This window comes from Sminthopsis crassicaudata, chromosome 1 (genome assembly GCF_048593235.1).
Source record: "Sminthopsis crassicaudata isolate SCR6 chromosome 1, ASM4859323v1, whole genome shotgun sequence".
In the NCBI taxonomy this organism is placed as follows: domain Eukaryota; kingdom Metazoa; phylum Chordata; class Mammalia; order Dasyuromorphia; family Dasyuridae; genus Sminthopsis; species Sminthopsis crassicaudata.
This window is the reverse complement of record NC_133617.1, coordinates 172,551,359-172,577,385: the sequence shown is the minus strand read 5'-3', so window position 1 is coordinate 172,577,385 and position 26,027 is coordinate 172,551,359. Positions and strand designations below refer to the sequence as shown.

The 26,027-nt window shown below is 34.7% G+C and overlaps 1 protein-coding gene across 4 annotated transcripts in view; it reads right to left on the bottom strand.

Annotated features, from left to right (window-relative positions):
* Positions 1-2,880: 2,880 nt before the first annotated feature.
* Positions 2,881-26,027, bottom strand: part of LOC141544804 (N-acetyllactosaminide beta-1,6-N-acetylglucosaminyl-transferase-like) — a 176,407-nt gene continuing 153,260 nt past the window's right edge. For all 4 annotated transcript variants that reach the window (XM_074271381.1, XM_074271372.1, XM_074271391.1 and 1 more), the window contains 2 exons: positions 11,985-12,077; positions 2,881-6,151 (listed from right to left, as the gene is read on the bottom strand). In XM_074271381.1, the coding sequence (XP_074127482.1) occupies positions 5,961-6,151; positions 11,985-12,077 (284 nt within the window). In that variant the 3' untranslated portion in view covers positions 2,881-5,960. The remainder of the gene's footprint in view (positions 6,152-11,984; positions 12,078-26,027) is intronic.

Genomic DNA, 26,027 nt, shown 5'->3' with positions numbered 1-26,027 from the left:
AATTATGTGATGCAGACTCTTAGTATTATATATTCCTAGCTCTGTTAAATAAAAAACTGAAATAAGATAAATGGGGGTCATAAGAGCTTGGAAAATGAATTTGATCTGAGACTTAAAGAATAGTTTGATTAAGCAAAGGGAAAGAGAGGTGATTCTGTGAAGGAGGATCTACAAGAAAGATGGCATGGAGATAAAACTTAAATATAACATGATGAAGGTACTGTTGAAGCAAGGTACTGATGATGACAAAAATGAATTTGAAAGTCATGCATGGCTATCTTGAAAGTCAATCAGATAGCCTGAGCTTTTCATAGTACAGGAAATAAGAAACCATGGAAGGTTTGAGTAAGGAATAGAATGAAGGAGTACTTAGGGAAAATGAATTTACCAAAAGCATCTAAATATTGGTTTAACTCAATCTTTCTTAATCTTTTTGTATTGAGGACTCCTTTGGAAGTCTGATAAATTCCATCATCACAGTGTTTTTAAAAGCATAAAATAAAATACATAGGATTATAAATGAAGCTAATTATATTGATTAGCAATTTTTAAAGAAGTTCATGCTTTCATATTAAGAACCCCTGCTTTAACTGAAATATTTAACCTGTTCGTATTTAATTTTTATATGTTAAAAGATGGGAATTCAAAGGCACTAATATTAATTTTTGTGTTATTTATAATACTGAGTATGGCATCGCCTGGGACAGTAATAGAGACTGGACCTATGATTTTGCTGATATGGGAAATTCAACAAAATAACTTCTTCCATCAACAGAGGCTAGCACCTTTTTAATTTGTCATCTTAGAAAACACTAGATGCATACACCTTTTATATATTCAAGCATAATGATTTTAATCCAGACATAAATTATCAATCTATATGACATTATTAAAAAACTAAATTATTTAAAAGGTCATTCGTTTTGTTCAGCCATTTTTTTTCCAGTCATATTCTACTCTTTGTGACCATTTGGGGTTTTCTTGGCAAAGAGTAGTTTGCAATTCCTTTTGTAACAGCTAGGCAATGTAGTGGACAGACTGCTAAGACCTAGATTCAGGAAAACTCATCTCCATTTCAAACAGAGCCTCAGACACTAGCTGTATAACCCTGAGCCAGTAAATTGTTTAACCATTTACCCCAGTTCCTCATCTGAAAAAAGGCCTGAAGAAGGAAATGGCAAGCCACTCCTCTATCTTTGCTCAGAAAAGCCCAATGGGGACACAAAGAGCCAAGTGAAATGACTGAAAGATGATTTTTTTCTTTTAAATTTTGAAGCCTCTATTTCCCAAAGGTTGGTTTACCTAACCCCTATTTCTTTACCATTTTTTCAAAAACCATTCCTGGATCCTGTGGTACTTAAACCTTAAATCTGTTGCTGTTTGTCCTTTGTTCTAGAAGAGGACCATGGGAGGTGATGTTATCCATGACACACAAGGGAACTGGATTGAAGTGAGGGAGGGCAGTGAAGGTCACTTGTCTTACTTTCTCCTCCAGAGTTATTTGAGTCCAGTGACAAGATATAGATCATAAGAACTGGAAATGGCCTTGAATGCAACAGGAGACCTTGACCTTTTTTAAGCTAGACCGCACCCATTCAGTAATTAAGGTGTGGTAGCAGTTGAGACAAAGAATTTCTTTTTTTCAGCTACTCCAAAAGGAAAAAAAAAAAAAAAAAAAAAAAAATCCAAATAAATAAATAAATAAATCTGGGAAGGAAAGGCTCTCAGGGTTTCTGGCCAAAACAGAAATGACAGCTATTTATATTCAATATGAGTTAATCAGGACTCAAACAATAACCAATTAGGGCTTGGCATAGGATCTTTTGATGACCAGTGAGAATCAGATTGGTTTGGTTTAAGGTATGGATCTTAAGAAAGAAATCTAGCCAGTAAACCCCAAAATATCTTGGGAGGTCCAAAAGGAAAGGAAAAAAATGCTTTTAAGAACATCTGTTAGGTAAGGCTGTGATAGCTTATGTAGGCAGAGAGGGAAGGGGAAGAAGGCTTCACATGCTGGCAGGACACTAAATGGCTGTGGAATTTTGGGTAAGTCATTTGTTAGTAAATCTTACCTATGCCCTCTGACATCTATATATTAATAAATGTTTCAGGGTATGCTGTTAAATATTTAAGAAACAGATTTCTGAAGGGAAATAAATGTAGACAGGACACATTTTTAAATTTAATCTACATTATTAATATTTTGTCCATCACTTAAAAAAAATTCTAAACAATCAACGAAACCATAAATCAATCGCATTTTGTTAGTATTTATTGATTTCTAATATGTAAATGTTCATTTTAAACTGGTTAGAGCCAGCTCCAGCATACTATTGATTAAAGTTTGAAAAGCACTTTATAAATATCTCATTTTGTTGTCACAACACTAATAACCTTGGCCCACTATAGTTAGGTGGCTTCAAATATGTTTCATTTATTTATCTGGATCTTTTCTACTATCCCATTTTGTAAATCTGGACCCATAATCAAATTAATGACTACTACTGCATAATGCTTTTGAATATGTTTATCAAAAGTCTAGAGTAACAGAACCCATGCTGTAAGATTCTCTTAAAGTAGAAAAGTTTTAAATAAAGACTCAGTAACATATGGTATCTGAAATCTGAGGACTTGGAACTTTATTCATTAGAAGGTTGGTAATTTTCAGCTATAATCACTGATTAAAATAAAACCAAAAAATCCCCAGTACCTAATGATACCTAGATTGATTGGAAGATTCTTAAGATAATTTTGAAGTAGTTGGGACTGTAAGGAATCAGTAATAATAATTATTAGCAAGCATTTATGGGGCACTTTAAATAGGAGTGTGCTGGTAAAAGTTTAACAACCAAAGTGCAGAAGAAAAAAATGAAGATAGGACGCATTTTAAAGTTTAATTTGCATTATCATTTTATCCATCACTTTAAAAAAATCTAGACAATCAACAAAACAAATCAGTCCTCCATATTGATTTCTGAGATGTAAATGCTCACAATGAAAAATTTTAAATTGGTTGGAATTATAATATACCACTGGTTAAAGTTTGAAAAGCATTTTACAAATATTATCTCATTTTATTTTCATAACTATGTGAACAATAGATGCTATCATAATCCTTATTTTGCAGATGAGGAAACTGAGGTTAAGTGAATTGCCCAGGGTCACACAGCTAGTAAGTAGCAGAGGCTGGATTTGGACTCAGGTCTTCCTGATTTTAGGTCCATTGTGCTCTATGCACTTTGCCACCTGGCTGCCTAAGTTCTATGTGGTTAATTCTCTCTAATAATGAAGACTGAAACCCATCATTTCACTCTTCCCCCTGTTCTGTATAATTATATTTATGAACACCCTTAAAATTGATATGAGGTCTGAACCCATCATTTTACTTTCCCCCCCATTCTGTGTAAGTATACTTTATATCCACCCTTAAATTTGATATGAGGTCCATTCAGTGTGCTGGGAACATTCATGTTCTCTTGACAGTATATGAATTCTAATGGATCACATAGACTCAACTATCCTATAAGGATCCCTTATTCTTGCCATATGATTGGTCCATTTTTTGTTTTGTTTTTAGGCCAGAGATGTCAAAAAGAATGGCACCTTTGTAGCCTGAACTAGATTCAAAAGTAATTAGGAAATATTTAACAAAATAAATATACAAGAGATAATGTTAATATGAGGTTTTCTAAATCAATATACAACTCTCAGGGATGCTTGTATATGGTTAGTATATGTATAAAGCATATATGGTTATACAACCAATACTGGTTGTATAAAGAAGTCTAATCCTACTTCTTTATGCATGAATTTGACACTACTGTTTTGCTTTGACTTATTCCCAGAAAATTAAAGAAAGTTCTCATTTTCTTTCAATTCCCTTCTTTCCATCAATGGATTTTTATATGAGAACTGCCTTCATATAGTGACCTTTCTCAAAGGATTTTAACCAATGAGTCAATTAACAACACCAGCAACTCTATACATTGTCCTATAAAAGTGGAAAACAATATATTAATTTATTTAAATGAAAATATAACACAAAAGTCATCCAAAACAAAAACATAATCAGTAGTTTAAGGTCATGCCAAGCAGGCCAGTGATCATCTGTCAGTCTAAGACTCCCCTCTAACCTGTTCTTCTTGAAAAGTGTGTAGGAGAGCTCTAGCTGAAGTGTAAACATCTATTCCTGAAAGATTTCTCCTGGCAAATTCCAGTGTATAAAACAGTCTTTTGTTTCCAGCTTATTCATTTAGACCTTCAGAATCTATTTTCTGACATCATTGATTGCAATTTGGTTGGTTTTTACTTACCAATTGATCACAGTTTATTCTTTAACAGGAAAAGTCATACTTTTCCCTTTGGCAAAGTTGGTCCCGTTAAATGTGACACAGATATAATTTTAAATAAGCACAAATTACAGATGAAAAAATACTATTTTCCCATCTAAATATATACTACTAGTTCTCTAGTAAGAATTTTAATCAGAAAAAAATGTAGCAATCCAAAGTATTGACAGGATGACAACATAGACTTCAATCAAATGTTACTGAAGAGGCTGGCTTTTTTTCATAGTGGGAACACATTCTTTTGATCACAGTAAAATGGCTTAAGATGACAGTGTGATTGACTTTTCCTCTAAAGAAAAAAAAAAAAAGTTGTCCCAAATTCTACTTTTCTTCTGAATAGGTTCCAACTTCAGAAATGAATGGAATGTTTTAACAGGAGGAACCAGTTACTGAAGAACCTGTAATATTTCCTCTCAAGGTGGTTGTCCAATTTCCTTATGTACTCCCTTCTGTTCTTGCTCTCAAACTGGTTTCCTAATCTAAAGCTTCCAAGATTTGACAGCAATTCTGGAAAACTCAGGTATGGGTATCTTAAACCCTGACTGTATAATGCTAAAAAAATGAGGTTCTCTAGAACCTCTATATTTCCTAGTGCTGAGGTAACTGCCTCCATTGATTTTAAGGTTCTTAGAATCTTCTTCCTGTGAATGAATGTCTAGAATTGCTTGTTTTGCTTTATTATAAGGAAGATAGAAAGAAGAATGGGGGAAAAAAATCTGTACTGTTTTATATTCCTATAGTTGACAACACATGACAAAGCTATTTTATACTGGCTCAAGGTAAAGCTCTGCTAGACAGAGTACAATCTACTCTCTGGGATGTTATTTTTTAAAAAGCATAGAAATAATCACATAAACATGTAGTGATTAGCTCAGATACCACAGAGAGTTCAAGCAGCACTTAAGAAGTTACTCCTTTTCAAATTCTATAAACATGTAAAAGTGCAATTGTCTTCCTATCCATGCTTCAATAAAGTTGAAATTTTCTTCATTTCATAACTTCTTCCAGCAAATATCTAAGCTGACATCACAACTCCTTGTTCACAGAAAAACCTGGAATTTGTAATGGAGAAATCACACAGTATTCACAGACTTTTTTTTTCCAATGAAGTAGACCATCATTCAGTGTTTCAAGTCTTGCTCTATACTTTGCTGGAGACGTGGCACTGTTATAAGTCAGAAATAATTCTTTCTTGGGGGTGAACTCATTCTGCTTTGTCATAGCACAGCAACAAAAATGTAGGCTTTCTTCTTTATATTTCAGCATGCTCTGGATATCTGATGTGTAGATATAACAAGAAAATTAAATAAAATGGCCCAATTATTGTGTCTATAATATATCAATAGTTGAAATTTGTAGAATGAAAAAAGTCACAGGTGTCAAGTCACAGGTATCCAATCAATCCATGCTCATTACTTGGAATGCAGCTTCTGCTTTGGTCAATGTTTCATCTTGGGTGGCCAAAAGTGTCATCTTAGAGCTAATCCTTGAAAGCTGTGACTGATAAAAAACAAATCTTTAAGGAAATGAAGAGCTCCTCTCAAAACTGAAAGTCATTAATTAAGCTTTTGTTCCCATCTTGACTCCCTTGAATCCTGGAATCAAGGAAGATCAAAGATACCAGCTTGATTGTACTGGAGTTTCACTTTGGTTTAAGGCTCTTTCTCTAAGCCTCAGCTCCAGGCATTCTAAAGTAAGTGGATATGTTTTTAGTTCAAACTTGTTAGCGAACATATTTGGGGAGTCATATAACCACTTTAAGTCACCATTTCCAAAGATGCAAATTTCACGTACGTAATGACCTGTAAATGAAGAGAAAGCAAGAAAAAAAGTTTAGAAACTGAACACTTGTTCAGATGGAGGTGTGCTTTTGATCTATAGAAACATATTTTTGTTCCTTGCCCACTTTGTGCCTAGCATTGGTTAAGGTATGGTGCAAACACAACAGAAGAACAACATTATGAGCTGTGTCCATGGGGAGATTACAATCATAGAAAAGATATGGTTTGCACATTTAAAATTAGGTAATATAATGCAAGCCAGGGTAATGATATGTCTAATGGCATTGGAGTGGCACTTACTATAAGTGCCTAAGAGTGTAGAAAGAAATCACCATAGATTACTGTGATCACCAAAATTGAATTGGAGGAAGTGATCTTCTTAATGGGTAGTATTAATGGATTAATGGGTAGTTCTCACATAAAGGGATCTATTTTGCTGGTCAGAAGTAGATCCCCAACAACCACTAGCAGGTTGTATCCATAACAGGTAGTATGGGAAAGACATGAGTAAAAAGCCAGAGGGAATAATGTAAATAGAGTTATAAAGCAAAAAAAAAGTACATTAGGATTTAATATCTGGAAGTAACTTGAAACAATATATAATTAATATGTTTTATAAATGTCAGCTACTACTATTGTTCTTATGGATCCTTGGGTCTAATACTTTTAATTTGCAGGAAAAAAAATTTAAACTTAGAGCGAGTGATTTATCCAAGGCTATATAACTACAGTGTACTAGAATTTTTGGAGCATTGTAGTTGTGTAAAATAGTAAATGAAAACGCAAGTTGAATCTAGATTGTAAAGAGCCTTCAATCCCAGACTAAGGAACCTGATTTTATTCTGTAGCTATTGACAGTTTCTGAGCAAGAGAATTTTGGAAAGTAGGATTTTTAGAAAATTAGTTTGACAGGGCTATACAATGGGAAAGACTAAGAATTCCCTTACAATAATCAAAGCTGGAAATGATAAGTGCCAAGTAGGATGTCTGAAGAATGGAAATGAAAGGAAAGGTTGGATATATGACTTTAGGAATTACACTCATTAAAGTCATAGTTAAAGGTATAAGAAGAAAAGAACATGGACTAAAAGTTGATTTGTGTGATTCACAATTAGAATGAAAAATAAGAAGCTAGCAAAAGGGACAGAGGATGCACAGCTAGAGAGAAATTAAGAAAGGAGAGAATCTCAATAAAGGGAATGAACAGGGGTATCAAATATTATAGAGATTAATTAACAATAATATTAATAATGAATATTGAGAAAAGGCCATTGATTTGGGCAATTGAGAAGTAAATAGGAATGTAGTAAAGTAATGGGGATTAAAGTTATATTTGAGAGGAATGAATTGGCTACAAAAAAAAAAAAAAGGAAGCAGTAAGAACATGTGTTAGGAGTTTGGTGGTAAATGGGAAAGAACAAATAAGAAGGCAGCTTGAAGAATAATAGAGTAATGGCTGGGTTTCATAAAGAGACTAAAGATAAAAATACCTGAGCAAATTTGAAGGGAGAGGGAAGGGGGCCTCAGTGGGGGAGAAAGTAGAGGTTAGAAGAAGGGTCAACATTCCAGAATGGATGAGGGGGGATATGATTGGTATAATAGATACTTGATAGCCTTAGTAAGGAAAAGGGGTATATCGTATGTAAAAGCAGAGAATATTCTTCCCACACTAGTACATGTTCCACATTTGCCAAAGTGATTTTTCTGAAACATTAGTCTGAATCACTCACCTACTTAGTAACCCATGCTAACAGGATCAAACATAAATTCCCTTGGTTTTCTTTTAAAGCCAATAATAATTTTATCCCATTGGCCATCACACTACTTCCTGTAATTGAGGCAAATTGGCCTTTTCTATGTTTTACATGAAAGATACACTGTCTGATGTCTTGTGCCTTTGCACCAGCTGTCCCCCTGGTTTCAAAGGCAACGACTTCTTGAACTTTTTGCTTCAAAGAATTCTCTCTTCTTCTTTTAAGACACAGATTAAAGCATGATCAACCACCTGAAGCCATTCCTGGTCTCTTCAACTATTAGAGCTCTCCCTCCCAAACTACCCTGTACATAACTTCTTTTCATTTTGTTGTTTATTCACTTCATATTATATACATATATATGTATGTATGTATATATGTTTACATACAGTCACTAGCTATGTCTTCCATTAGAATGTATGCTCCTTTCAAGTGGAGATTCCATCATTCATTAAGGCAGTTGGTGACATTGTAGATATAGTACCAAACTCAGTATAGACAGAGTTCACATCTCTCCTGAGACGTTTACTAACTGTATGATCCCGAGCAAGTCACTTATTTCTATTTGCTTTAGTTTTTTCAACTATAAAATGGGAATAATAATAATAATACTTCCCAGGGTGGTTTTAAGGATCAAATGAGCTAATATTTGCAAAGCATTAGTAAGGTGCCTGGCACATTGTAAGTGCTATATAAGTGACAAATATGATTATTCTTACTATTAATTATACTCCTATCCCCAGCACCTAGCATAATACTGTCATTTTTTTCTGTCATATCCAATATTTATGACCTCTTTGGGAGTTTTCTTGGCAAAGATACTGGCGCAGTTTACTATTTCCTTTTGCAGCGCATTTTTATAGAAGGTGGTACATAATAAATACTTGTTCAATGATTGCCTGGAGAAATACACTGAGGAAACAAGAAAAATCTTACAAAGGAGCTGCTGAAAAGCAATGAGATCTCTTTTGGAGGTAATGGCAGCTCTGAATGGATTTGTAGATTTTATCCAGAAATACACTGACCAGGGAAGCTAGTTTAACCAAAAGTTGAAGGCAGGGTAATCTAGAGGGTTACATGAGCAACAGTGAAGAGGCTGACCATTGTGATCCAGGCTGTGTACAGAGTAAGAAATATTCAAAAATGAATTAATAGATTTCAGGGGCAGCTAGGTGGTGCACTGGATAGAGTACCAGCTCTGAATTCAGGAGGACCCCAGTTCAAATCTGGTCTCAGACACTTAACACTTCCTAGCTATGTGACCCTGGGCAAGTCACTTAACCCCAGCCTCAGGGGGGGAAAAAAAAAAAAAGAATAGCTTTCGTGAACTTGGAAAAAATTGGATTATAGAAGTGTATTATTATATAGACTATGCTCTGGGTATATGGGAGAAAAGGAAATGTGAGGAGATTTTAGTCTGTGACAAGGGAGTTTGAGGTTTTAGAGTACAATCCTGAGTAGTACTTGGTAGAGTGAAGAAAAGTGATGGACTTTGAGGACAGAGTGTGAACTAAGAAATTAATGCAGGGGCAGTTTGGTGGTACAGTAGATAGAGAATCAGCCCTGAAGTCAAGTGAACCTGAGTTCAAATCTGATCTCAGACACTTAACACTTCCTAGCTGTGTGACCCTGGGCAAGTCACTTAACCCCAATTGCCTCAGCAAAAAAAAAAAAAAAAAAAAAAAGAAATTAATGCAGATGATAAAGTCCCTAAGAAGGTTCCAGAGAAAAGAGATGGTAGGTGGTCATAGAAAAGAGCAAGAGAAATTCAATGGCAAAGACTTTTAAATGGAGAGAAATGAACTGCCAAGAAAACCTCAAAAAGGATCCCAAAGAATAAGACATAACTGAAAAGATTGAATAACAAAAATAAATAGTGCTATTCAGCAAGTAGTACAGTGTTTTCTGTTCTGTCAGCTTAGGGTTGAGAAAGAAGATGAAACCTCTATGGCAGAGAACAGAAACCTACTGTGTGTCTACTGGGGACAGACAGTTCTTGTGATGTGAGAATACTGCAAACTAGTAGAGTTTCAATGGAAGTTGCAGGTAGGAGGTTGCTTAACAGATGAGACTAAGTGAAGGTAAGGCTGGTTTTGAATAAAAGTGGTATAGGGGAAAGAAGAAAAAGTGAGAATAGGGTGGGTAGGGTAGGGTGAAGGAACCAGTAGTATGAATCACAGGAATAAGAAAACTAAATTAGGAAGCAAAGGTCAGATTTTCACTTGAGAAAATTAAAGAATATGGAGGATATCAGGAAGAAACACACACATGTGAAGTCCAACATTAATATTCTGAAAAGAACAGTAATGATGTTCCCTGTCTATTTAATTGGTTATAAAATGGCCCTTTCTTCATTGTTCCTAATTCTTAAACTTCCCCTCTCTTAATGCCATAAACAAAGCTCATTTCAAGGAAACCCTATGTGCCACAGGCACCATTACACCATCCTGTGCAAACTGGATCACAAGCATCTTTCAAAGCACATATCCTATTCGAAAGGTCCACAAAGGAAGTGAAGGTATGGGGGTTCCTATCACTGAGGAAAACAAAGAAAAGTCATTAATAAGAATGGAGAAGGGTTTTTCCAGACTTTCTGGATCAGAGAGTATGGTGCAAAAAAGAGGAACTGAATCTCTTATTCTGCCCTCCATCTGTGACCAATACTAACTGCTACCCACAACTTACAGTGAACATGAGGGGTAGGGAAAAAAAAGGAAATGAATTATGTATCTAAATAGCAAGTAACTGACTGATTTTGTAATCATCTGTAGATATATACATTCATACACATTCAAGGGAAAAAAAATGCTCTAAAGCAGTATTTTATTGGTATCTTCCTAGGACTTCAAGACTTTGGAACTATCTTTTTAAACCATGAATTAGATAGAATGATAGATGAATTGGTCCAAAAGATTTGACTGATAACTTAGTTCTTCTAATACCTATTCTGGTATTTTATGCTACAAACCTCATCTATGTAAATGTATCAAAAAATGTACTCTGCTTCCATAGAAAATGAGTCTATTTAATTAATTATTTTATGTCTCTATTACAATTATAATTCATTATATAGTGTTAAGATGATACAAAATGTATACTGTGGGTAATACATCATGTATTACATATCAGACATATTCTCCTTTATATTATAAAATGTCTCTGTTATAATCAATCAAGGAACCAACATGCATTTATTGAATGCCAACAGTGTCAGGCAATGTGCAAATTTCTAGGATCACAAAGACAAGAGTGAAACAGTGTCTTCTCTTTAGGAGTCACATTCTGGTGGAGGAGATATGTACATAGATAGTTATATACAAATAGACCCAGAGGAAAATACTGATGATTAGAAGAAATCTGAGGTTTTAATAGGAAGAAGTGGTGTTTGAGATATCTTCTAGTAAATTGAGAACTCAAAGAGGCAGGTGAAGAGAAACCAAGTCCTCAGTATGGGGAATGGCTATTGCAAAGGCACAGAGATAGGAGATGTAATGTTATATATTAGGAACAGTAAGAAGATTAATTTTGCTGAACCATAGGGTGTGTGAAGAGAGTTTTGTGTAGTAAACTTGAAAAAGTAAAGTAGTGCCAGGTTGTGAAGAGTTTTAATGACAAACAGACAAGTTTATATTTGAATCGCTAAAGTAAATAGATAACCACTGTAGTTTATTGAGTAGGATAATTAGATCTATGATATGAAAATCACTTTGGCAGTTAGCTATGTGGAGGATGGAATGGAAAGGGAAGATTGGAGGTAGATAAACAACTAAGGAGAATGTTGCAATAATCTAGATGAAAGATGATGAAGGTGTGAATTAAGGTGGTAGCTTTGTGAGTAGGGATGGTTGGATGAGAGAAGTGTTAAGGAGATAAAAAGGATAAAATCTGAATTAAATGTATAGTGGGGTGAGAGTGAGGATGACTGAGATAGAGAACCTGGGTAACTGGAAGGATGGTGGGAAGAAGGAGCCTGCAACAGAAATAAGAAAGGTTAGGAAAGAGGTGGGTTTAAGTATGATGATAATGACTTCTATTGTAAATATGCTGAGTTAGAGATGTTTAATGAAAAAGTGTACTAAAGATGAAATAAAGGACATCACCATGACAGCCTCCATGTTCACTTTCCATATCATGCCACTTTACAGCTCGAAGATTTCCTTCCCAGGATGCATTTGGCATGGATCCAGGAACTCCTGTAATGTTGATAAAGGAAAAAAATCAGAAATGAGACATTTAAAAAAAAAAAAAAAAAGATAATCGGTGATTAGCATTAGGCTACATTCATCATTAATCAGAATTTTAATGTTTCACTGATGATTAGAAGAAAGTTTATGAAATAAACTAGAATGTAAGGTTTCTTTTACATTATTGAAATGTTTTTCTTTTCAGGGATAGAGAAGGAGAAAGAAAAGAGTTGAACTGAATCTGATTTTATAAATGTATTTGTAAATTCTCATAATCAGTATGCTCACTGGCTTACAGTTTCAACACTTATCTTATAAGATCTGCTTAACAGCTAGGAAAGCAAAAAAAAATTCCTTGAGAACCTGTTTTGATTAAAAACTTGAAATTCCATAGCCTAAAATCATTGTGCAAAGAAGCCTTGAGATTCAACTGAATTTTGACTAGTCTTTCTCATAGTTACTTTCAGTCCTACTATAAATATTTCACTGTGAGATGAGCTAACAAATAGGTTATAGGATTGTGTGTGTGTGTGTGTGTTTGTGTGTGTCTGTATCTATAGAGAATGATTTCTCTCTCTCTATGTAATGGCAAACAGTGGAACATAATAATCTAAATATGCCAAATATATACTAATATACTAAATATACCAAATAGAATACTAACTATATCAAATATACCAAAAAACTAAATATAAATTACTTAGGAATTATTTATCTATTTGATAAAAACTGTCAGAAATACTGGAAAGCAATCTGGCAGAATTTAGGCCAAACCAATCAATATCTTATTCCACAACATAAAACAATTAGAAGAAGTAGATCATATCCTGCTAGGAAATGTATATTCAATCAACAAAAAGATAGAAGTAATTAATAAAGATGAAAAAGAAAACTGATTTTATGAAACTAGAAAAGCTTCTACACAAAATTAATGCAATGATTATTTGCAGTTTTTAAAGAAATGCTTTGATCTGCATTCAGACTCCACTAATTTTTTCTCTGAAGATGGATAGCATTTTTTATCTTATGTACTTTGGAATTATCTTGGATCATTGTATTATTAAGAATAGCTAAGTCATTCACAGTTGATCACTGCACAATACTGGTGGTACTATATATAGTGTTTTCCTGGTTCTTCTCACTTCACTTTGCATAAACGTCTTTGCAGGATTTTTTTTTTTTTTTTTGCATTTTAAATGGCCCTAATCTAATTTTCCATTGTCAATATTCATTATAATCTTATTACTCATTCTCTTAATACAATCAATGATCTATCCAAACTGACCATTTTGGTGTTCCTCCCAAGTGAAATGCTTTATTTGCTCTGTGCCTTTGTATAGGCTGTCCTCAAATCTAGAAATGCACTCTTCACATCTGCCTGCTTAGAGTAGAAATCTGGCCTCAGAGACTTATTAGCCTTGGGTGAGTCACAACCCTATTTGTTTCAGTTTTTCAACTGTAAAATGAGTTGAAGAAAGAAATGGCATACCCTTCAATATCTTTGCCAAGAAAACCTCAAACAGGGTAATAAAGAGTCAAACATAACTTAAACAACTGAACAAGAAAAACAGAAACTTCCTACACAGGGCTATGACAAGGAAGGCACTTTAAAAGCCTCAAATTCTTTAACAATGAGAGGTATTACTGTGAATAACAAAAAGGAAGTCAGTTGAAGCAAGCTTTCAAAGCAGTTGTGCTTCCTGGAATTAGTACAAGTTCTGCATAAGGCAGTGGAGAGAAATCTAGGTGTTTGAGAAAGACACTAGATACACAATAAAATAAGCATTTATCAAGTATTTACCTTATGCAAACTCTGAGGTTTGAAAGAAGTCTCTGCTTTTGAAAAGCTTATACACATTGTATTGGATATATTCCTAGAGCCTGTTAGTATGTGTTTGTGGGTGTGTTATACATCATAATTAACTTGCATAATGATAAGTCAACAATAAGCCACCTGAAGAGAGAGGGAGTTTCATGGAGAAGGTAAAACCTATGATGAACCTTTAAGACAGTGTTAAAGAAATAAGCCAGAATAGCTCCTTATTAGCAAGGTGGCTGATGGGAGGAAGAAGCCTTCCAAGATAGAGACAAAAGATGGCATGAAAACATGGAGCTCTCAGATCTCTGATTCAGGGATTAAGAAAATATAGAAACAAAAGATTTAGAGACAGAAGAGACCTTAGAAGCCATCAAATATGATCTCATCCTTTTATACATGAAAAAAAGTAAGGCATAGAGATGCTAAATGGCTTGTTAAGATTCAACAGAGCTAGCTAATAATTGTGTGAGGCAGAATCTGAACATAAATGTTCCTGGCTTAGAAATCCAGGATTCCATCCATCTAATTTCCACTTTCTTCACTGATGGCATATAAGATAAAGCCATAGCCACAAATGTATAAGAATAAATTTAAGCCCTGCCATAGACCTAATAAAGTCAAATGTCAGCTAATCAGATGCTGCTCCTGTAGCACATCTAGTAATGAGCCTGCCAGGCAAGGCTGTATCTCTGGAAGACCTAACTAGAAGCAGTAAGTAGAGAAGATTCCCATGTTGTCAGAATGTTTTGCTACTGTGTTTCTCAGTAACCAAAACAAGCTTTTCCCCTGGGCCCTCTTTTCTCTATGTAGACATACTCTTTTGGTTACCTCATTAGTTCTCATTGGTTGACTAATCATTTTCTTTGCAGATCACTCTTAAATATATATATCCAACCTTAGTGTACTTTCTGGGTTCAAGTCACCAATAGACTACTGGATATTCAGTCCAGACAGGGACATCAATCAGATGCCCCATAAGCATGTCAAATTGAATATATCAAAGATACATCATACTCTCTTTCCTACAGCCAGTCCTTCTTGCTAAACTCTTATTTCTGCCAAGGAGTTCCATCATTTTTCAAGTCACTAAAATTTCTAATTTATACTCATCTTTCTTCTTAGCCCCACATTCAAACAGTTGCCAAGTCTTATTAATTCCACCATCCTACGTATATTCACAGCTTTCTCTCTACTGATGTGTACACTATTTTAATTCAGACTTTCATACCTAAAATATTCTGGAATATTTTAACAGATTTCTAATGGGTCATTTGGTCTTTAGTCTCTCTATTCTCCAAAACTATCCTCCATACAGCAGGCAAAGTAACATTCCTAAAATTCAAGTCTTGACTATGTTATTCACTACCCTACTTAATAACTTTTCACTTTGCTTGATAAAATATCTATTCCTCATTGTGAATACATCCAGCCATTCTGGAGAGCAATTTAGAACTATGTTCAAAAAGTTATCAAACTGTGTATACCCTTTGATCCAGCAGTGTTACTACTGGGCTTATATCCTAAAGAGATCTTAAAGAAGGGAAAGGGACCTATATGTGCAAGAATGTTTGTGGCAGCCCTTTTTGTAGTGGCCAGAAACTGGAAACTGAGTGGATGCCCATCAATCTGAGAATGGCTGAATAAATCGTGGTATATGAATGCTATGGAATATTAAGAAATGTTCTGTAAGAAATAACCAGCAGGATGATTTCAGAGAGGCCTGGAAAGACTTACATGAACTGATGCTGAGTGAAATGAGCAGACCAGGAGATCATTATATACTTCAACAACAATACTATATGATGATCAATTCTGATGGACATGGCCCTCTTCAAAATAAGATGAACCAAATCAGTTCTAATAGAGCAGTAATGTACTGAACCAGCTACACCCAGCAAAAGAACTGTGGGAGATGACTATGGAACCACTACATAGAATTTCCAGTCCCTCTAATTTTGTCTGCCTGCATTTTTTATTTCCTTCACAGGCTAATTGTGAGTCTATTTCAAAGTCTGATTCTTTTTGTATAGCAAAATAACTTGAAGACATGTATATACGTCCTGTATTTAACTTATACTTTAACATATTTAACATGTATTGGTCAACCTGCCATCTGGGAAGAGGTGGGGGGAAGGAGGGGAAAAGTTGGAACAAAAGGTTTTGCAATTGTCAATGTTGAAAAATTGCCCATGCATACATCTTGTAAATAAAAAGCTATAATAAAAAAAAAGATATGAACAAAAGAAAAATTACCCATGTATATGTTCTGTCAATAAAAAGCTATAATAAAAAAAAATGTATCTATTCCTCTATTTGGCATGTGAAACCCTGCACAAATGGGTTCCAGATTACCTTCCCAGGATTAATGAACTTCATTATGCTTCACACTTTCTACATTCCAGCCAAACTGACTTACTTCTTGCCACTCATCCACAATATGTCCCTATTATTCTTCTCTAGGTCTTTGCATAATAAGGTATCCTCCATGCCTAGAATATATATTCTCCTATATGCTCGGTCTATATGGATAAAGATTCTAGATCTTTTGGATCGTAGGACTAAATCATTATTCCACATCTAGAAGTTTAACATTACTTCCAAAGGAACATGTAGATCAGATGATGTTGTCCTTTCAACCTGCAGGCCAAATGAAATGCTTGCCTGCAGCCAAGTAAAATGCATGAAATAATCTACATGCTTGTATAAATTGCAGTACTCAATTGAATCATTAATGTTTTACCTTTCTCTGAAAATATTCTGAAGGCTTAGTGAGAAACAGCATTTAGACACTGATCCTATACTGTTTTCTCCCTTATGTTTGATCTTTACTGAACAATGATTTGATCAAGCAAATAGAGATTTACAGAAAAGAAAAAGAGCTAGTTTGCCAGACTTCAATAAGATCAGAAGAGGAGAAAGCAGAAAAAGGTTAAATTCTTCAGCTCCCAATACAGCAATAAATTTTGTCTAGACCCTCTATCTATATTTCAGGTTCCAAGTTTTCCCATACTTTTAAATCCTCTCCTCTTCTTGAGTAATTTGTTTAATTTTGTTGATATAAGGCACTGCCCATAAAACAATGGTCCTAGTGATAAGATTTTTTTTTAGTAACCTAAGGAAGAATGCAAGCTCTTTGAAGGACAGACTTTGTGCTTTTTGTCTTTACAAGACAGCGATATGCATGTATAGAGTTGAGTTAAAAAAAAAAAAAAAAGTGTTATGGAACAGAATCAAATGTTTGGTAACACAAATCACTAGAAAAACATTTTTTCCTCAGAGGACCCATGTCATTATTAGGTACTTGGCCTCAAACAAGGAACAGGATGTCATAAAAGTTAAAGAGGTATAAACTACAGTAATTTCATTAGTAGTTGTGTTTCTCAAGTCCTAAAAATGTGGAAGAAATATGTTATTCATATTGATAATAAAAGAAGACCCAAAAGTGCTATCTCTCTCTCACACACACACACACACACACACACACACACACACACACACACACACACACACACACACACAATTATTTCATTTAAAATCAGCATCCTAATTATTACAAACTTCAAATAAACATCTAATTAACAGTATCTCGTTTGTCTTTGATTTTAAAGGACATTTTGATGATAGTTTGAATGGCCCTGATCTTTTGAAAAAAGCAGTTTAGATAAGTCTAAAATGAAGACTTTTCTGAAACTACTGTTTTATAAAATGACCCTCCTTCCCCCCACTTCTTCCCAGATGGCAGGTTGACCAATACATGTTAAATATGTTAAAGTATAAGTTAAATACAGGACGTGTATACATGTCTCCAAGTTATTTTGCTGTACAAAAAGAATCAGACTTTGAAATAGCGTACAATTAGCCTGTGAAGGAAATAAAAAATGCAGGCAGACAAAATTAGAAGGACTGGAAATTCTATGTAGTGGTTCATAGTCATCTCCCACAGTTCTTTCGCTGGGTGTAGCTGGTTTGGTTCATCTTATTTTGAAGAGGGCTATGTCCATCAGAATTGATCATCATATAGTCTTGTTGTTGCCATGTATAATGATCTCTTGGTTCTGCTCATTTCACTCAGCATCAGTTCATGTAAGTCTTTCCAGGCCTCTCTGAAATTATCTTGCTGGTCATTTCTTACAGAACATTTCTTAATATTCCATAACATTCATTTCAAAATAAAATAAAATGAAGACTTCTTTTTCTCTTGATAAATTTCACTATAACTAACAGAGTCATTCATTCCAATTCCTTAAATGATTTAGAGTCAAACTCAAATTTGGGGACATTATTTTTTAAAATAAAATTCTTAACACTTTCACATCCAGCATTCTTTGCTTCCTATGTCAAAAATGGGCTTTGTTTAGGACCTGGACCCAACCTATCTAAGAACATGGATTTCTACTGAGGGTTCCTCCCACAAGACCAAGGTTCTTAACTTGGTTCATGAACTCAATTTTTTTTTTTTGTTTATATACTTGAATAACTTTTTTCTTGTAACATTATGTATCTTATTTTATGCATTTAAAATCATTATTTTGAAAAGGGGTACATAGGCTTTACCTTGCTATCCAAGGAATTCAGTTGAACCTTTCCTTCAGTTTATTTTTAATTTGTTCCAGGATGGACAAATTTTCTTCTCCAGCTATTTCAGAAGTCTTAGTATTGTTAGAGCTCATTCTCTAATGCTTTCTTTTTTACTGTGGTGCCACAGTTAGAGGAAGTGGTTGGGACTTTCTCATTCTATTTCTAAAGCAAGGGGAGAATACTGTCCTTTCCTTTCCACAGCTTGGTAAAAATTCCATTGTCTTGGGCCTCAAATAATAAAAATATAGAGAAACTGATAGCTTTTAAGTTCCTTCCTGGCTCTAAATCTATGATTCTAAGATCTTTATCAAACATCTTTATCATTTAGGAGAGAATAGGGCTGTAGGATGTGGAAGAGAAATAGGGATAAACAGGGATATTGAAAGTCGGTTTTTTTGTTTTATATCATATATAAGACATATATATATATATCATATATGTATGTATGTGATGAGGATTAAACTGTATATAATATCAGGGAAATTGGACACAAGTACTGCAGAACTATTAAAAAAAAGTAACTGGAAAAAAGCTAGACATTATATATAAAAAGGAATACTAATTGTAGTATTTGCTTGTTGTTTAAATATTATCAGTAGCAAAATCACCACAGGGAAGTGTAATGAGAAGAGTTCTGTTTCTGGAATCCAGAAAACCTGAATTCACATCCTCCCTAGGATGGGCAAGTCACTCAATTTTCTTAGTCTCCTTTCCTCTAAAAATGAGGGAGTTTCAGATTTATAACTTGTTTACAGGGTGAAACTGATAGAATCTAAACTCCCAGAAGATAGAATTACTTTCTTTAAAAAGAAAAAATCTACAGTTCCTAATCAATGGTGAAACACAGTGGAAGTTAGATAAAACTTTGGAATATTTCTTCAACTTGGTCATCAGATCAAAACTTGAAAAGATTAGAGGGTGTTAAGGATCACATGACTCCATTCTACCTTTTGTGGCTGGAAAAATCTGGTGAATCTAAAGAATGTTTTAGTTCTAATGTGAATTTAATCTGAACTCAAATGATCAGAACACCCAAAAGGAACAATCAATGTCTGGCCTGGTTCCACAAAACTATGAGCCAGCACTGACCCTTATTACCCAGGAAACTTGGCCAATCCCAACAATGTTCCTTGTCAGATATGCTTTATGACTGCCAGAATTGTATCAGTGGCATTCAATGTTATCCAAGCTAAATGCCAAGTCTAATTATTATTATTTTTTTGAGAAGTGAATTTTGTCTTTCAGGAAGGCAGTTTGGCAGAATGAGGAGTTTTAAGAAACAAAGCAATGTCACAGAAGAGAAAGAAAAAACTAAATACCAGGTGTTTTCTGGGTGACCCTTGCTGGCCTCCACTGGCCTGACTCAGCTTTTTTGAAACCAAATTACTTTAAGAACAGCAGGTTTTTTGGTTCTTGGCCCCATTGGCTACTCTCTGGCCCCTTTCTGAAATGACAATCAGATATAACCCCCTGAAGAATGCCTCTTGGCTGCATTTTCAGGAGCCAAGACATTTCTTTATGTCCATGACTGTTTTCAGAAAAGGAGTTAGTTTTAAATAGCCCAAGAGCCCTTATGTTGCAAAATCCCCAAATCCAGGAACTTGTTTTTAAAACTTCCACAGAGGGTGTGTTTATAGGGTATCACAGTTCATCACAGACTCACATATATGCAACTAGGAAACTGTGTTCATGAAAAATGGGGCATGAGGTAGGAAGAAGACAGTTTGCCTATAGCTTCAGGTAAGAAGTTATGTCTTTCCACTGAACACTTGGAAAATATTTAAATTTCATAAAGATAATTAGCACCACATCTTTAACATATCGTATATGTCTATATATCTGCATATGTATGTGTGTATATATGAGAGAGAGAGTCACTAATTCACATTAATTTTATGGCATATAACAGTGTAGTGTAGTAGAAATAACTTAGAGAGGAAAGACCTGGAATCACAGATTTGAATCAGGCCTCTGACATTTGCCAGTTAGGTAACCCTGTTACTTGTATAAACCTCAGAGTTGCTTGAGATCTTGAATTCATAATAAATAATAATGAGTTTTCATTCATACAGTCTTGAATTTATAAATAAACATTTAGTTATTAGAGCAAAAAAGAATTAAAAATAATTTGTTGATTTGTTGGATTTGGGATTTTTTTTTTTTTTTTTTTTTTTTTTTGGTTTTGGTTTTTTGATCTGCAAGGGCCTAGAATAACTCAGGCTTGTGTCCAAATCAATGTTAAACAATTGAGAAGTCCATACTATATAAGGATAAAGACCTGCAAAGCATAATGAAGGGGAAGAGAGAAGAGACAGGCTCTCTTAGAAACAAGAGATTTGTTATGTCATCAAGAACGAGGCCCAGAAGTAAATATCACGTTTTGTTCAGGCCTTGTAAAGAATAAAATATTGCTGTATATTTGCCTCATCTGATCTCAGATTGAAATGTGGTTATTTCCTGAGACTCAATTTAATCTAAGATCTCAAAGAAGAAACTCTAATTACTTATATGAGCATAGAGGGATCTCAGAGTTCCTTTAATTGATTTTCCGCATTCTATAAATGAGGAAACTGAGTCTTAGGAACTTAACTCCAAGGAAGGAAATGTCCAAAAGAGTGTCATGAAACGGGGAATGTCAAAGGTGGAAGTTGGCCCAGTTCTTGTATTCTAGAGAGAGTGCTCTTGTCCCTGCTAATCTGCTTTATTCTTGACAGTCTGATATGAAGTCATCTCTCCCACACTTAAAAAACTCCTCAGGAAGACCTGCACACATATTCTTGCTATCAGGGCTAGTTATACAAACTTCCTACAGTTTTCCTCTCCTGATAACAATAAAAGAAAACACAATGTTGGAGAAGACCTAGAAACAAAAGCAGAAAAGGCAGATTTGGGAGTTCTGGTCAGAAGGCTAGACTGCACCAAAGGTTCCATCCTTTTAATGATTATCTTAGTATTGTGGGTGAGTAGGGATGAAAAAAGTGGAACAACATTCATTCAAATGCTGAACTATACATAGAACCAGGGTTCTTAATCTAAGGAATATGAACTTGTTTGTTACTTTTTAAAAAATATATTATAAAAATAACAACTTTAATATTCTTGGTTTCTCTTGTAATCTTATGAGGCAGCTAGGTGGTACAATAGAATATCAGGCTTACAGTTAGGAAAACCCAAGTTCAAAACCAGGCCCAGATATTTATTAGTTCTGTGATCTTAGGAAACTGTTAGCTTCTGTTTGGCTTAATTTGTTCATCTGTAAATGGAGTTGACAATAGTACCTAGCTGTGAAAGATTTTGTGAAGATCAAATGAGAGCAATAATGGTAAAGTGCCTAGCACATAGAAAACACCAAGCATATTATTGAATATATTTTGCTCATTTAAAAGTATCATTGAATTATTCTTCTATAAGAAACGATCAGTAGGATGATTTCAGAAAGGCTTACTTGAACTCTTGCTAAGTGAAGTAAGGACACTGTAGAAAGCAACAAGAATATGTGATGATCAACTCTGTTGAACATGATGCTTTTCAACAATGAGGTGATTCAAGCCAATTCTAATATACTTGTGGTGGAGAAAGCTACTGAATGTGGATCTCAACATAGTATTTTCACTGTTTTTGTTGTTGTTTGCTTTTTTTTCTTTCTCATTTTTTCCCCTTTTGATCTATTTTTTCTTGCACAGTACAATAAATGTAGAAATATGTTTAGAAGAATTGTACATGATTAACCTATATTGGATTACTTGCTATCTGGGGGAGAAGTATGGGGGAAAGGGAGCGAGAAAAATTTGGAACACAAGGTTTTACAAGAGTGAATGCTGAAAACTATCTTTTCATATATTTTGAAAATAAAAAGCTATTAATAATTTTTTAAAAATCATCATTGAGGAGTCCATAAGTTTCTTTGTCCTGCCAAAGGGGACTACTACATAAAGAAGGCTAAGAACTCTTCCTATTCGATGTAAGACTTTAGCCAGCCAGCAAAGAGGACAAGGAGACAGGTTAGTCACACTAATATGCTTATTTTACAGGTTATCATTCTCTGAATATTTTCAGAGTCAGTTGGTCAATATTCTTTCTTTAATGGGGCACTCATCTAAAAATACTTCAGATGTGATCTGACCATTGTTGTTATTTAGTCATTTTTCAGTCATGTTCTACTCTTCATGACCTAATTTGGGATTTTCTTGGCAAAGATGATAAAAGTGATTCGCTATTTCCTTTGTCAGTTTATTTTACAGATGAGGAAACTAAGGCAAACAGGGTTAATAGATTTGCCCAGGGTTACATTTAAGTCACATTTAAACTGAAGGAGTCCCCTGACTCTTCTCTATCCACTGATTCACCTAACTGCCCTAGCAGAGGTCAATAAACTCATAACTTTGGTCTTCAATTAATCCCTATGAATAGGAGGAGGTGAACAAGGTAGCCACTAAGGTCTCATCCAACTCTAAGTGGAATAGTGTATAAAATACTGTACTTGGAGTCAGTGCAGATTGAGTACAGATATTTATTAATTGGGTGATACTGGACAACTCACTTCACTTCTCTCAGCTTTCAGTTTCCTCATCTGTAAAATGGAAAAAATAATAGTATCTACTTCCCAGGGTTGTTGTGAAAATCAAATATGATTAATATTCATAAAGCACTTAGCACAATGTTTGGCATATATCATATATATATATTCACATATACATATATATGGTACTCTTCCTTCATATTAGTACAAACCAAAATTGTTTTATTTTATGCTCTTGGGAATAGGGATTTTTCTTTCTAAAAGCCTAATAAAGGCTTTAAATTTTTTAAATTGAGAAGTTATCTAAATTTTTTATTATGCACATAGTAGGCATAATAAAAGCTTGCTGATTGATCTGGACTGCTCTATCACACAAGTGGTTCAAATCACCTTATCATATCTCCCTCTTTTCTACTCATACAGCTGATTTTTTTGGAGCTCAATTGAGACTGAGCCAGCAAATTTGACAATGGCCTTTGTACTACAAAATGGATCACTGCACTTAATGATTAAACAAATCTGGCTCTTTGTTCACATTGATAATCTCCTAATTAGGACAGTGAACCTAACTTGCTGCTTGTTCTAGAGAAGGAGTTTAGGACAGGGTAGGAGACCTGAGGTTTTATTTAGGGGGAAAAGGAAAGGGTAGAAAGATCAAAGGAGGATAGGTAAAACAATACCAAACTTTCCAAACACTAAAGCTCATACTCTCATCTTGATCAAAAATAATCAAGAATTAACACACAATACTCTTCAACCTCAACACAGGTCCAGAATACAAAGGACAAAGTTTTGGATTTTCATTTTATATAAAGCCAACTTCATTATGAAAGAGTTTTCACTGTATAGAATCAATTCAATAAGGCATAATATTACTTAGAAAATTATTTTAGGTAGATATATTAGAAAACAAACTCATCAAAAATACAAAGGATTTTGATTGCTGATTGACAATGGTGATTAAAACTAATATATACTGCTAAAAGTTAAAAATGAAAATTTCATTTAAGAGAAAAGTTATTTATGTTGGTTATTACATGGTTCCAGGAAGTCCTACTATACATACATACAGCATAGCTGTATATACTGAAATCTGGTAATATTTCCATAGACCAGAAAGTTGGGTTTAGGCTGATCAATCAAATCATACTTCAATTTTCCCTTTGCCATTCTGTCAAATGACTTTGTTATGCATGTTTAACATTTATGAGACTGTCTGCCATCTAGGGGAGGGAGTGGAGGGAAGGAAGGGAAAAGTTGGAACAGAAGTGTTTGGAAGGATCAGTGTTGAAAAATTACCCATGCATATGTTCTGTCAATAAAAAGCTATAACAAAAAAATGATTTTGTTATTCCAAAAGACAGAAATTAACCTTCACTTTATAAATATAATAAAAACAGATATATCCCAAATCCAATTGAAGTCATCCAAAAGTGCTCCCATAGATGTTCTTAGACTAGTGGAATAAATCTATGGCTAAGAGTCTTACAAAACAAATTTACTCCTTTGTGAGAAAGCAGCATAAACAGAGCCAAAGTAAATTACTAATTACTTGAGAGGTAAGGATTTTAAAGCACTGATCTTTTGCATATATGAAACTCACAGGGTAAAAAGACTTTTTTTGTTATTTGGTTATTTCACTTATGTTTGCACTCTCTGCACTGTTATTCAGGAGGTGATATTTTTTCCTTTAAATCTTTTCAAATGCTAGATTACTTCCTTATGGATTTTAAAAGTTATCTTGCCTTCAAGTGGTGATGAGCACTAAAGTTCAGAGTTTACAAATTCCCTCATACAATTCAGGTTAGCTTGGAGTATAGTTCCATATTGGCTACATATTGGAGGTAAGGAAAGTGCCTCACCAACCACATCATAGAATTTTTCAATCCTATTGTTGTATTCTTATACCAGGTTAACACAAGAAATGTTTGAGGGCATGTAAACTGCTTTGAAGAACCTCTTAAAGGGAGAAAAATGTCTGTGTATGACCATTGAGTAAGCTAAATGAAACTGGGCTTTTTTTAACAGAGCAGAGCTCTTATGTGGTGATTTCTAATCAAATATTTTTACAATATAGGCCTCAAAATATGGTGTTAATTTCTTTTTCTATGCAAATGCTTTATTCCCTCTCACGAGGGCATTATAAGAATGTGTCAAGGACCAGTGGATTGTTATCTGGAATCCAAATTAAGTTGGGTTTTAAAAACATTTGTATTCTTTTTAAGTGATGTAGAGGGCCCCAGATAGTGGGGTAGACACCCCTCTACCTCACCTCACCAACATGTTTGAGACCCCTGAGGTACCTCAACCTGGTTTATACCATCTGCCAAGATGGTTTACCAGGGTGTGACCACTGCCATGGGTGAGAATTAAGATGACTCCAGCCTTGAAAAGGGCTCAGCAGCCCTCATACCAGAAGTACTAGTCTTCTCTGAACACACCCTGCTCCCTTCATGTAGATAGTTATATATAAAGCATGCAGAGTAAATAGAAAGCAAGATTTTGGCAATTCGTAATTGCCATGGGAATGGAAAGAGGGTAGATGCTTACATCTAGGAGCACCAGGAACACCTCATACTGAATATTAAAGAAACCAAGGGTCCCAAAATCCCAAAAGGCAAAAGGAAGGAGAAAGAAGAGATCTAATACATGGCATAGGAAAGCCAAGTTGTCTGCTAGTCAAGATTTGTTTCAGAATCAAATGACTACATGGAGCACCTCTACCATGCAAGAGGTCAAGCATCTTGTCCGGAAAACATATTGCAAGGAAAGAAAATCATTACTTATTTTATGCTAAGGTATGGAATGAACATGATAGTGGGGAAACTCTGGGTAAAGTATAAGTTTAAGACCCCTTCAGCCTGCTGACAATGTCTGGTTTGGCTCCCCACTTCCCTTTGGTGCTCTTACCTTTCCTGAGAAGTCAAGGAGGGCAAGACCACCTATGTTCTACTTGAAGCAAGGGATACTTACAGCAAGAGACATTTACATAGCAGGGTGCTTATAGTTAGCACATAGTCAGTGTAATTGATGAGATAATGGT